General features: G+C 41.9%; 1 protein-coding gene across 2 annotated transcripts in view; it reads right to left on the bottom strand.

Moving 5' to 3' along the window:
- LOC115358830 (retinoic acid receptor gamma-A-like) overlaps positions 1-14,120 on the bottom strand; it is a 34,687-nt gene continuing 20,567 nt past the window's right edge. For both annotated transcript variants that reach the window (XM_030050897.1, XM_030050898.1), the window contains exons 3-9: positions 5,201-5,349; positions 4,390-4,531; positions 4,084-4,247; positions 3,760-3,936; positions 3,296-3,500; positions 2,802-2,960; positions 1-1,693 (exon numbers count right to left, since the gene is read on the bottom strand). In XM_030050897.1, the coding sequence (XP_029906757.1) occupies positions 1,374-1,693; positions 2,802-2,960; positions 3,296-3,500; positions 3,760-3,936; positions 4,084-4,247; positions 4,390-4,531; positions 5,201-5,349 (1,316 nt within the window). In that variant the 3' untranslated portion in view covers positions 1-1,373. The remainder of the gene's footprint in view (positions 1,694-2,801; positions 2,961-3,295; positions 3,501-3,759; positions 3,937-4,083; positions 4,248-4,389; positions 4,532-5,200; positions 5,350-14,120) is intronic.

Below are 14,120 nucleotides of genomic sequence, written 5' to 3'. Positions count from 1 at the left end.
TCTCTCTCTCTCTCTCACACACACACACACACACACACATGCAGTCAAGTAGATTGATTGCTTTTTTGAGAGTGTATTAATCTTATGTCCATTAGTTATTGAATAGATGCCACTGGGGCGGTGCAGCATAATCAACGACTTCAATCTTTCCTTATCCCTATCGCAGCTCCTTGATGTCAGAAGAACCTCTGTTGCATGCTTTATTTATACAAAAAAATGGAGAAGAGGTGCAGGAGCATCCACACTAGTTGTTTCTAGAGAATACTGTATTGACTGGTGACATGTGACCCTGATATTTTCAACCTGAGATAGTGAGGTGGCATTAAATCTATCCTGCAGATGTGTAAATCTAAACTTGCCGTTTGCATTTTGCTCAGCAGGTGGATTTATGGTGTTGCTTTGGTTTCTTTTCTTAGACTCTTACCTTGATCACTAGAATCAGAGTTGAAATTATAGATTTGGATGACAGGACTGTGTTCTCGTTCGAAATGCTCTACCCATCGCAGATTACCATGACTCGGAAGACTGAGTTGCATAACATGTGCTTGTCACATCTTGGGTTTGAGTCCTGCTCATGACCTGTCACGTCATCCTGCTCGCTCGCTTTCTCTCTCTGCCTCGTCTTTGCTGTTGCTGTGTAGTGTTCCAATAAAGCAGAAATACATAAAAAATAATGGCGACGTTTAAAAAAACATTTCCCATCGAATGTGAACAGAACTGAGTAAAAATTATACAAAACAAACAAACAAACAATGCAATGCAGAGTCCCACACACGGGCAGATATGACAGGATAGAAATGTCAACATGCTTAGGAAAATCATACAATAGAAAAATAAGTAGCATATTTCTCAATAGGAATAACATAAATTCTAAAGACATTCGTGGCAAATGGACGCCACATAAGAGTTTTGTTGCAATGTATTTTTTTTTTAATCATCAATTTTATACAAAGCATAGCCCTTAGGGGTAGTGGAGTGCATTTTCTTCTGTCCACTACCTTCTAGCTGCTGCCTCTCTTAGGCTTAACATCTTGTTCCTCTTTGTGTGGACACAAAGGTTTGAAATAATCTTTAGAAAGTCTCATTTTGGCACAGTGCCTTTTCATGGCCCACTTGTCAACCCACTGACATTTAGTGCTTTTTCCTCTCCCATGCCTTGTCTCCTACACTGCATGTTCCTCTGTTTCCTCTATGGCTCCATTGATGTAAATGTGGGTACAACACATGTGTATGTGTTAGGCATGGAAGTGTGTGAAATAGGTGTGTTGTCTGTTGCCAGTTCTTGGATAAGAGCCGGAGTTTGTGGAGGGAGCTGGTGCGGATGTTCTGTAGGGCTCAGTGATGTGGATGGGAGGAGCATCATCGTGTCTTTCTCACTGTGTTTTCCCAGCTACACCTTTCCTTGGCACTCCGGCGGCCTCGCCCCAAAGCTCTGCATCACTGTCCGCCCCCCTCTCTCTCTCCTCATCCCCGTAGTCGTCCTCTTCATCCTCCTCTTCGTCCTCCACTGCTGGCTCATACATGGGCTTCTCCTCCTCCTTCTTGATGGCCTGAATGGCAGGGGGAGCAGCTGCAGCACTGTCCACAGAGTCACTGCTGTCCTCGAAGGCATCGGGGTTCTCCAGCATCTCCCTGATCAGCGGAGGCATGGGGCCGGGGATCTCCATCTTCAAAGTGATGGCTCTCTCTGCGCCTACATGTATACACACACACATATATAGGTAATGGTTAGTGTAGAAAGGAGACCAGGTGGACACTTCTGAGACACATCACTGCAAGTCAATTCTCATTTTTTCAAGGTGCAGCATGTAAAATTTCATTAAAGTGAAGACTGTTTAGACTCAACTGACAAAAAAATGGAAAAAAAAACATGTAATTTAAAGGTTCAGTGGTTCTCATCGCTGGTCTGACTCACTAATAAATGATGTACTTGTTCCATGTTTTTTTTTTTTTTTTTTTTTTTTTTTTGCTCAGTTCAGTCTAAACAACATTACTAAAGTCACACCCTTAATTTTGCATGAACACTTTTAAATTGGATTACTATTTCACAGGTTTCACTCCAAAAACTCTTCCCAACCTGGTGTATCAAATATGCAGATGATAACAATTTCTCAGGAGGCACTGTTTTGCATGCAAGATGCTGAGGATATCTAATAACCTAAATGGATAGATAGATACTTTATTTGTCCCCATGGGGAAATTGGTTTGAAGCATTATCACAAAGGCATTTCATGACAACATCACAGAGTCACCAATAGACAATCAATAGTCATACACACATCCATACAATACCTCGCACAGGTTGGGAGCAAAACAGAAAAGAAACAAGAGAACCATAGTTAGGATGAGGACAAACTTAAACCCAGACCAGCTGGCCATTCTCCTTAATTAATAATATGCATTTCCTATTTAAAAATCTAATGGCCTGTGGGACAAATTAAAACTTTGATATGTTTTAGTGAATATCAGGAGGCAATACAGTCATCCAGATGGCAACAGTTCAAAAAAGGAGACAAGAAGGTGCCTGATGTCCCCCACAATGTTGTTTGCCTTATTCATCAATCTGCAGATGGATTCTATACTTGGTAATGTGATTCCTAACAGTTTACTGTTAGAGTTGCCCCACGGTGAATTTTTTTTAGCCATCATGTTGTAAGAGAGGGTGTGTGCACTGTTTTTTGAGCGAGAGATAATTAATTTTTGGATGAAGCCTTTCAACTGATCTCAGTGGTCATGTTTGTTGCTATCAGCTTGTTGACTGCTAAATAATGATTGTGATGTAAGGTGAAGCGGTGGCTGACCCTTGGTGCTGATTCCTCGGAGGTCCGTGACTTTCATCAGCATACGCGGAAACATGTGAGGCTTGTTTGGGCGGCGGCGGCGGGCGTAGATCTTCAGAGCCTCCAGCAGGGGCTCCTGCAACTTGTCCACCTTCTGTGGCTCCTCCAGATCCATACGATCTGACACCGGGAAACACAGCCGGTCACAAGGAGACAGGAAAAAGAAGGCACCATGTAAGGAAATTATTAGTTTACAAAGAAATAAAAATGACTCAACTTACTATGAATTTGTAAGCGACTGGCTGGTAACTAAACCTAGAAATGATTATTTATATAGACAACAGTGCAAAGACTTTGATATAGAGCTTATTCTACTCTCTGTCCATCTCTGTCCTACAAGTTGCAATGTTTGCTGTGAGTAAAAACTCCAAAACAATCAAGGTCAAAGTTGTACAGATACACACATCCACCTTGGACAAAATACTGTGCCAGTGACCCAGACTGGACTGCATTACCTCCGCAGATGAGGCAGATGGCACTGAGGAGGCCGGTCTCTGTGTCGTCCATCTCCAAGGGCAACAGCTGGCCAGCAAAAGCAAACACCAGGTCTGTGAGTGGGCCAAAGCCAGCATTGTGCATCTGGGTCCGGTTGAGGGTCAGGCCATCTGAGAAGGTCATGGTGTCCTGTTCTGGGGTGTAGCGTGTGCAGATCCTCAGCATCTGACCCGAGAGAAGACAGCAGAGGAGAGTGAGGCAGAGAAAACAAAACAGAAACAAATTATGGAGCAAAACAACGGTGACATGCAGCACCACACAGTTTCATGTGAGCTATTCAATGTCAATTGCTGTGATCTAGTAATTCCCAGAAGCTGTACCCTGCCTCTCACTTTACAGGTTAAGCAGTGTGATAAATGAGAGGGCGCTAGGAAAGCAGAAGGAGTGGGAGGGGGGAGGTTAAGGAGGAGCATGTGGTTGGTACCAGAATGTCCAGACATGCAGATTTGAGGAGGGTGATCTGGTCAGCGATGGTGAGCGTAGTGAAGCCTGGCAGCCGCTTGGCAAACTCCACAATCTTTATAATGCACTTAGTGGAGAGCTCACTGAACTTATCCCACAGGCCCAAGTCCAGCTGCACTCTGTGGTCAGCACTTGAATTCTGGGAGAGAGAAAGAGGAACATTGTATGCAGCAATTTGTGTGCGACGGTGCCGAGTCACATTCTGTGTTTGACTGCCTGGCGAGGCCGTGGGCTAATGCTCAAGTGTGAGTCTGTGGGGGTGGACATGATTATGCATTAAACTCACTGTGGTATATTTGCCAAGTTGGCACAGAGATGGGAAGGTCTCTTGGTGAGCTTTGCTGACTTTGTTAACTAGCTCCTCTAGCTCTCCACTCAGCTCGTAGCTCTCTGGTAGCACCACCTCCTCTTTCACGTCCTTCTTCCTTTTGTTCCTGTCATTACGCACCGCTGCAGAGAAACAGTTTCATCATCAGCTCTGTCTTCCATTTCTGGACATTCCCTTGTGATAATGCAACACTTCATGAATAATTACACTTACTGTAATACTTAAATAATGATCACTGAGCCCTGTATCTTCTCAGGCACTCACCTTCTTTGGACATGCCAACTTCGAAGCACTTCTGCAGCCTGCAGTACTGGCAGCGGTTGCGTGTCACTTTGTTAATCTGACAGTTCTTGTCGCGGTGGCACGTGTACACCATGTTCTTCTGGATACTACGACGAAAGAAGCCCTGAAAGAGTAGAAGGAACTTATCTTTTTGAGCTCTCAGTGTCTATACTACTGCACCATATGCAAACTAGACAGATATAAGTTTTAGAATCAACACTGATTCTATTTTTTTTTAACATTACAAGTTGCCAATAGCTGATATTGTGTGAAAATTACTATGCAAAAAATAAACAAGAAAGCTAGTATTAGGTTAAAATGTAGGGTAGGGTAAAGCACTTTTACTCTATCACAAACAATATATGTGCTCTCCAAAAACTAAATATGATGTGTATTCTCTGAATATTTTGTTTGTTGAGTTAAAGTATCTAATATTTGTGGAATTTGTCATTTTTTTAGATTTCCTTTTACATTGATTCATATATAAAATCTTAACCACAACCTTCATTTAATTTAAGAAATAACTGTTTTAATGGTCACTTAAAGAATACTGTATTATGCCCTTATTTCTTTAACATTGTGCAGTGTTGGTAGGGAGACACTAGGGGGCAGCTCAGCAACAACAAAAGGAACCAGTGTGCAGTCAGATGGCTTTGAGGCTTCCACTGAAACATCAAGTTCCCAGCCTGGCCTTATTTTCAGCAGGCATCAGCTGTTCTTTTCACACTGGTCCTGTGACTCAGGAGTCTTCTTGTGGCTAAATCCGTGTCTTGCTCTATTTTGTTTGGCCTACCTTGCAGCCCTCGCAGGAGCTCACTCCGTAGTGATATCCAGATGACTTGTCCTGGCACACAAAGCAGGGCTTGTACACTCGAGGAGGTGGAGGAGGAGAGGGAGAGCTGGGTACCATCTCCTCTGAACTGGTGCTCTGGGTTTCCACCGCTGCAGAGAGACAAGAACAAGGAGGAGAGGGGGGTGGAAATGTATTTAGGCTCTGTAGGTGTTTCATTATGTCAGGGCATAATCTTCTTTACTTAAGTTCTTTTAAACTCTTTGAAACTATGATGAAAGCTAATACAACAACTGATGAAGGAAGAGTGGTCAACAAACAACCCCCAACACTTACGGCCCACCCCCTCGGAGCCTACCCAGAAGGCAAGCTCAAAGACAGACATTTTAAGAGAAAAGGGAGGGGGGACAGTGCTGACTGACAGGGACTTAAAAGAGACACAATTAGCTGATGGCCAGATGGCCCTGCTGATAAAATGCTGATTGGCAGCGGAGATTTGATTGGCTTCTCCACTTACTGCTGAGTGGGGGTGCAGCATACCTCTGCTGCCTTTTTGACTGACATCTGAATTTTGTGTGTGTGTGTGTGTGTGTGTGTGTGTGTGTGTGTGTGTGTGTGTGTGTGTGTGTGTGTAAGCTCACATTTTTATTTGAAAGGCTGCCCAACCAGACCTGCCAATATACCTTGAGCCCCATGTGAACAAACAGAAGCAGGGTGTTTATGAGACTCGGCTGTCTCCCCCTGTTCCCTCTCACTGTCTCGCTAGAAAAATGGCACACAGTATAACACCATTTGCTGGCCACAGGCAGTCATTCAACTGCTGCTAATGAAAACACTAGGAAAAAAAACCCCAGTATAAAACACAGACGCACAGAAACATGCGTGTTCAGACAATTAATGCCAAACGGCACCTTACAGGTGGCACACAAATGAAAGGAGTAAGCTCAGAGTGCCACACAGTTACAACTGATGAGTAAAAGAGCAACCAGATTTGGTCAAGCATGTCTTTCAACTTTCACCTTCAGTCACCCCAACTTCACCTCCCTCTGCCCATTCCCACCCCCACTCCCTTGTTTCCTGGCCCTAAATTCCTCAGTGCAGGCTGGGCAGGGTTTAATAGAGGCCCAGGCTCATAAGCTGCCCTATAAAGGTTGCGTCTGGGATGGGAAGGAGGCCCCCGGCCAGGCTGACTGCCTCTTTATTGGGATCCAGTCACCTTGGGCAGCTATTCACATCAACAGCTCCATCCTTGGATCCCTTCCTAGTAAAAATAAAGAATTTGGGGTCAAAAATCCAAAGTCACAGCCCCTCCTGCCACCTTCAATGGATAGCCCAGGACTGGGGCAAATGTGACCCCCACCACAACAACCCCAACCTGAACCCAGGGCTTGCCATTAACAGCAGTGGTAAGGTTTCAAAAAGAGAGGAGAGGAATAAAGGAATAATCTAATAAAAGGAGAGAAGAAGGAATAAAAAGCAAAAAGAGGGGGAAGAAGGAGGTGAGTGTGAGGACAGGAGCTTCCCAGTGGCTGAAGAGGTTAAATAAAATCCTGACCATTTAACTTTGACCTTGACTGAGATGAGATGCAAGACCACCACTGCTAACTACATTATCACCAGCATGTTATTAAACAAAACAAAACAAAACAAAACAAAACAAAACAAAACAAAACAAAACAAAACAAAACAAAACAAAACAAAACAAAACAAAACAAAACAAAACAAAAAACAAAACAAAACGTGAAGAGTTAAAATGCCACAAAACATATAACAGTTCATCATGTTGAGTGTGACTGATTGAGTTTTGATTGCTCTCAAAGGTGTTTTTACTCAAATCTGCGACACTTCGTACAGCCCTGTAGCTTCTGTTGGGTGAAAATGTCCTACCTCCACAATATCAGCTGTTCAACTGGTTGACCAAACATTTTTGAGATATAAGAAAGTTTTGACATTCAAGAAAGTTTTGAGAAACAGGAGGAATTTTCTCAATCCAAAGTGGAGAATACAATCTTAAGTTAAAACATGAACCTTGGCAAAATTTAGAGCTACAAGGTTTTCACCCACGCAGAAACAACATTCATCGCTGTGCAGACTGTTCCTCTCTTGTTCTGTATGAAACTCTAATTCAGTATCCACTTGCTGAGATCACTGCACACCACACACCATTAATTTAATGATGCCATACAGGCCTACTTTTAATATTTCTATTGTTTTAAATCCCCAGTCTGAGACTTAATAAAGGTTTGATATATTAATGTTATTTTTAACTTTTACACGTCCAATAAATATGTTCAAACCTTGTTAACACATCGTAACTCGACACACTGATCTGTTGTTCTGAGGCAAACATTGGTTTTGCCTTTTATTTATTTATTTTAATGTGGGACACATGCTTGTGGCCAGCGTTTTGGATTTTATTCAAACTAAACCGTTCCTTAGTGGGCTGATGTGACATGCTCTTAAACCTTAACCATTCTTTGCTTACTAATATTTTTTTCAGTGACTATCTCAATAGTCAGTTTATGGTTTCTATTAGCACAATTTTACAATGTTGATAAATAACAATTACAAAACAAGGTGAATAATATTCAACAGAACGCAGGAATTAAAAACAAACAAAAACAATCTTTCCTGTATTTTCTTTCATGCATTTTCTTAATCACGCCATTGCTTTGATAAGACTAATCATTTACTGAGATGGGTTTTGTGGAGCAGATTGCCATGCAATTGAGAAAAGCAAATACTTGGGTGAATGAAAAACATTTTAATACAAGGCAGTGGTAATATTAACAACAGAACTGATGATTAATGTAATGGTGATGAGTCAGAGAGATTATTACATTATATGGGAATATTGTTTGTACTGGACAACTGATTAAAAAATGTCAGGGTCAGGCTAATTTGAAGGTAACATGAGGGTTAAAAATGGTTGTGGCAAATATTTACCTAAAATGAGCCAAAACGTTGTGTGTGTTTTGCATACTTTTTTCCACAAGGAGAGTGCTATCCTGGAAAACAGAAAATGATGCTCTGCAACAATCTGTGATGCTGGAGAAGGTGTAATGTTTTGCACATAAATTTCAAGAAAAGGCTACTGAAGTTACTTGTGAGCACGGAGTAAATATGTTTCTGTGTAGGTGGTGGAGGCCAGGTGCAGGAGGCGGAAGTGAGGAGGGTGGGGCTGACTGAGTGACACTGTAACTTGAGCGCTGTTTTGTGTTTATATAGTAACACTGACAATATAAAAGTGGCCCTGAGAGAACAAGTGGAAAAATAGCTCCTATTGAAATGGAGAAGCTGCATCTGGCGCCAGGGGAGAGGTAGTGACTGACACTGTCTGAGGCTGGTGAGGAGGGACGTGACTCAGAGAAACATGACTGAGAGAGACAGAGTGAGAGACACTGAGAGGACAGTGAGCGAGCGAGAGAGAGAGAGAGAGAGAGAGAGAGAGTGTGTGAGAGAGAGAGCGAGAGAGGGGGGTGGCTTTACCTGGCTCGGAGACAGAAAGCAAAGGAGCCAAAATCTGTCAGGATCTGTCATCACCATGAACTGAGCTCAGCCTCAGAGCCTTGGCTCGAAAAAAAAAAAAAAAAGAAAAAGAAAAAGCCTCTCTCCTCTTCACCTGCAATTCACCCCGTAGAGTGTCACAACAATCAGCACACCTCTGTTGGACGCAGACGAGACAACCTGACTCGTGCCTTGTGAGCCACATGTACCAGTTTGCGTGATACATCTGGAAATCAATTTGAGAGAGAAATTCCTGCACAGAGTTTTATGTGCAGGAGGAGAGGTGTTTCATTTTAATGCTGCTACAATCTAGATTTTCTCTCAGCCGCTCTGCAGTGAACCAGCTTTGAAGTTGAAGTGAGTAAACGGCACAAAGAAAATGTGGAAAATTGTTGATTATTTCTCGATTTCTGCCAGTCTGTTTTATTCATACATTAATGTGTGTTAAATTGTTGTGGTTTATGTGCTCATTGATGAATGCTATACAAATGAACTTTGCTATTGAGGGTGCACATTTGTATTTTAATGCATCTACCTTACAGCAGATTCAAAATGAAAAGGTCCTCTGACGTCTAAATGTGCTGGCAGAGCATTATTATTTGTTTGAGCAAAGATGTGAAAAATCCCTCAATCTTACTACCCCTTTTTCTGTTTCTCTCTTCAGTTTTTCTCTGTCTCGCCCCCCTGCATTGTCTCCCATTTACTCAGTGTTTGTTGTCAGGTCAACACATCGCTGTTTAGACAACACAAAAGCCCCTCCGAAATCTGAGACCTTCCTTATCGGCTCAGAAGTGAAGATGTCAGTCCTGAGTCCAGTGCAGGAAAATTACATTATTGAAATAATTTCTAATGGGAATTAATATGAACACAATGTGGAAACAGGAACATGGGCGGCTCTAGTGACAGCTCTTCATGCATTTTTTTTTACTTATACTTATTTGTTACATTTTTATGTGTGTGTGTGTGTGTGTGTGTGTGTGTGTGTGCAGTTATTTTGTAGAGGTTTAACTTTCACCGTTTTCACAGTTATGTGTTTACCTCGGTTTTTCAGGCCACAGTTTGGTTTGTATCATGGTTTGGCTTGCCACTTTGCACAAAAATGCCTTTGTATAAGGCTCATGGAAAAGACAGTGATCAGGCGTAATGTTACCATTAATCAAAAACAGTGTTGAATTACTTAATCTACATTACGAAAGTGTCCGCGGTAATTTCCAAATTTAAAAAAAAAAAAAAAAAAAGAAAAGCAAAAATTGTTCACCACAGAAGCACCAAGGACAGCAGAGTCCTGGTTTTCTGTTTCTGTGCAAACATGCAAACATTCTGTACAAACATTTTATTTTACATATGAAAATAAACAGATTTAGGCTGCTGAACGTCTAAAGAGCGGCCGCATGCCTCTCCCTGCAGCAGATTGGTCACAAACTGGTGCCAGCTGTGACCTGCACGGGCGAGGCGGCTGATGTTTCATCCTGATTGTGAACATCAAAGATTAGAAGTGCAGAGGACTTGAACTCAGACCCACAGTCAACATGAACAGCCACAATTAGCTGATTAGTGCGCTGGCCTGTGACTCAAGTGAAGGGAAACTGCAGGCGATATACTAAACTGATGACACGATTGCCTGGATGTATGGACAAATATGCACACACACAAACGTAGATACAAACACACACAGAGACTGAACATGTGGTTTATTTTACATTTGATATGAAGGAGTTCTTTCTTTGCTGTCTGAGTGGCTGTGTGGGCAACAGAGTGTGACATATGGCCTATAGGGCCTGCAGCCTCGCTCAATCCTGCCAAGCTCATACATCTCATTGAACTAGACTTTGGCCTGGGGGCTTCACAGACCCTCACAGAGCAGTGGAGGATGGGGTATGATCACAGATATTTTACTTTTTTATTAAAGGCTATATCCTTGCTCTTTTTGTTTATTATACCCCTTTCAAATTGGGTATTTCTTGATTTCTTGCCTGATTTTGATCCCCAAGCTGAGACTGTTTCTTTTTTTTTTTTTAAACCATGAAATGAGGGGCGCCAACAAATGTAAAAATTCAGTACATCACTCACTGATGACAGGAGACCCCTTTCAATGGTTTCTTCAGTAACACAATCGGGCTTTGAAAGAATCATTTGGATGGCAAATTCAATTTTTACATAACTTCTTGCCTCACAAAATGTTCCACAGCACACTGTGGAATGTGCGTGCGCATGTGAATATGTGTGTGGGCTGGTGCCATGAGCGTGTTGGACTGTGTGTGGTGGTTTTTCAGAGTGACTCCGAGTTCAACGGCGCTCATGGAAACAAATACACTTCCTACAAAAGTAGTGGACGAGAACGACGGGAGAAGAGAGCAGCAGAAGACACTCTCCTCTGTTTTTGAATATCCATACAAACTGAGAGAAGGCCTTGTGTAAATCTATCAGTGAAATGAGATTTCTGTGAGTTATGCGAATGAACAAACTTGTAAGGCCGTGGAGCTCTTATTTTGAAACTCTGCTCTTTATTTAGGAGTGTAAGAGTTCATTCATTGCACTTATGCATCAATGCAATGCCAATTCAACTGGGTTGTTCTATTAAAATGAATAATAATAATAATAATAATAATAATAATAATAATAATGATAAAAAGGCATAATGTTATGATGATCTAACAAATAATATGATTTGCAACTTTTTTAGCAGAAAGTTTTTTGTTTGTTTTGTTTTGTTTTAGAATAATGTTTAAGAAACTCAGTTTTTTGTTACATTTCAGAAGAAAAATAAAAGTCTTATATTAATGCATATCTTTAATGAATTGATACAAGTTTTTGGTAAAGGGACTAAATCGAATCAGGCTCAAATTGTAGTTTATTTTATAGGTTTATTATATCGTCGTAGTTTTATAGTATATATCTATAGTATATGTAGTTGTAAGTTTATTAACTGAATTGTTCCAAAAGAGAAAAATGGTCTTAAACTGAATAACCCACTGCTGCATCATGAAACAATTTCAATCTCTGTCAAGCCAAAAACTCACACTTGTACTCTTTATTGTTCACTACTATCACGCTCACTGATTTCAAGTAACATGTTGTTATTTATCAGCAGATGTGCTGAACTGGAGAGCTACAGCCGCAAATATGCTGAGTGAGTAATTACCAGGGGGTTGGGGTGGAGATGGGGGAGATCTGAGTGACAATCCCTTTCATCAGCTGTTCTAAGTTCACTACCACAGTCCCCTCCCCCAGCTTGACGACCCCCCCACCCCCCTTCCCTCCCCCCCTCCCGTCCCTCCATCCTCTCCCCACTCCTGCCTTCCTGCCCTGGCAGGAGGAGGAGCCCATCCTGTCATTGGCAGCGCCTTTGAAAGGAAAGGCTGTGAAAACCAGGCTACTGTCCAGGAGATGGCTCCATAAAAACAGCAACACCAAACACTTAAAAAAGGGGGCAGGGACACACACACACACACACACACACACACACACACACACACACAGGCATGCACACACAGGGGACACAAACACAGACACGTCTTTGCACGAGCCCACTAACAACATCACAGATCCAAAACAAATCCTCAAACCCTCACCCCGTTTTGCACATTTGTGGATCTTACGACACCCGTTGGCCCAAATGCACGGTGGAAATGTTGGAAGCGGGAGCAGAAAAAAGTAATTCACAGTTCATCAAGAAGACATGGTTCATCTGCGGCTGAGGTCAACATCATGATCATTTAATACTCTTCGTTTGTCCCTACAACACCTGGGAAGCACCATTCATGTACTAGGCTTATTTTTGCTCCTTTTTTTCATGGCAGGCTTTGTTTGAAAAGTGTGTGTTTGTGTGTCTGTGTGTGGGGGGGTGATTTTACGGGACAGGTTGTTAAATTGGGATTGCCCCTCCTGTTCATCACTATGCACACAAAACAGCCTTTCTTCTTTATAACACAGCGTAAACATATTTTTATATTTTTGCCCTTCTTGATATGACACAGCCAACATTTGGCCAGACCCCGTCTCCTAACTCGGCCCCCTTTATCCTCGGGGCAGCCAGTGTAACACTGACCCAGGAAACCCCCGACAAGGTTCATAAAGCTATCTTGTCTGCAAAACAACCCTCAGCTCTTCACAGGAACAACTACTTTTTGACTTCGGTGATGAAGTGTGTATCATTTAAACCTTTTATTTTTAAAAGGTTGTGTCACTTTGATTACTCTGAGATTTGGTGTACATTTTCTACTTTTGCCATCACTGAGTGTACACACCCATGATCGCCTGTGTGCTGATGGCCATTAATCTTCATATTAAAAGCCCTGGAGGTTCAGTTGTGCTGCAACTATTCCCACTTTAAGTTGGATGGCTTTAAGTTTGGAGGAGACTTGTCTCTTTTATAAAAGTGACTAAGATAAAATAGCTTGACAGAGGTAAAAAGAAGGAGAGCTGATAATATACAGTTTCATAAAAGCACAAGACACACTCAAACTCATCAAAGAGTCACCAAAGGAACAAACTCAACAAAAGTGAATGTGGCTTGGTGGAGGCAGAGCTGGAGAGACAAGTCTGAACAAGACTGACTGGACAAGACCCTCACAAGTTTAAGTGATTCCTCACAGTAACAGCCGCTCGTCGCTGGCCTCAACTTGGCTCCATTCCCAAATTTTTAGAGACTTTGTTCCAAATAAGTGGCTCATAAAATGTTTACACATTAGCAATAGCTTAATAATGATTCATAGAAAACAGAACATGACTGAAGACCTATATTTTTAATTAAATCTGCAGCCATCTCCTTTTAGAGTCAGATCACACACACTCACAAATTACACACACTTGCCTACACACACCCTGCCACATACCCACTTAACACACACACATAGGTGCAAGAAGATGTAAACTAACATTTATTTTCTCCGTTATTCTATAGTATCTGTTGACAAAAACAAAGCAGCCTCCCAGAGATGTGACTGACTTGAATTTTCAGGAGGTTGTTTGGGCTTCAAATTATAATTCCTGTCCTAAAAGTGCTAAGCAGGTGACAATGTAAGGAGCACAAGCCCGCAGGCGATCAAAATGGACCGTTGGGGTTTGGACCAGATGGGCAGACAATATTTTTTTGTGTGTGTTTCCTCACCCAGAGGAGACAGATTGTGAAAAAAACATACCAAAGTTTACCAGGGGCTTGTGATATTTGTGCAGACACAGCCAACAATAAAAGTCTAAACCCCTTTCTCCTTCAAGCAGTTAGAATCGTATAACACACACACACACACACACACACACACACACACTCAGACAAACACATGGATTGATTTGCTCTCACTGGCTTTATAATATCCCTCAACTGCTATCTTTTATTTTTATTTTCAAAACCACTTATTTACAGAAAGCCTTCCACATGATCTCATGCTATGGCAAACAGTAGTTTGCCTCAGTTGCT

This window comes from Myripristis murdjan, chromosome 5, assembly GCF_902150065.1.
Source record: "Myripristis murdjan chromosome 5, fMyrMur1.1, whole genome shotgun sequence".
NCBI lineage: Eukaryota > Metazoa > Chordata > Actinopteri > Holocentriformes > Holocentridae > Myripristis > Myripristis murdjan.
This window is presented reverse-complemented; position numbering and strand designations above follow the sequence as displayed.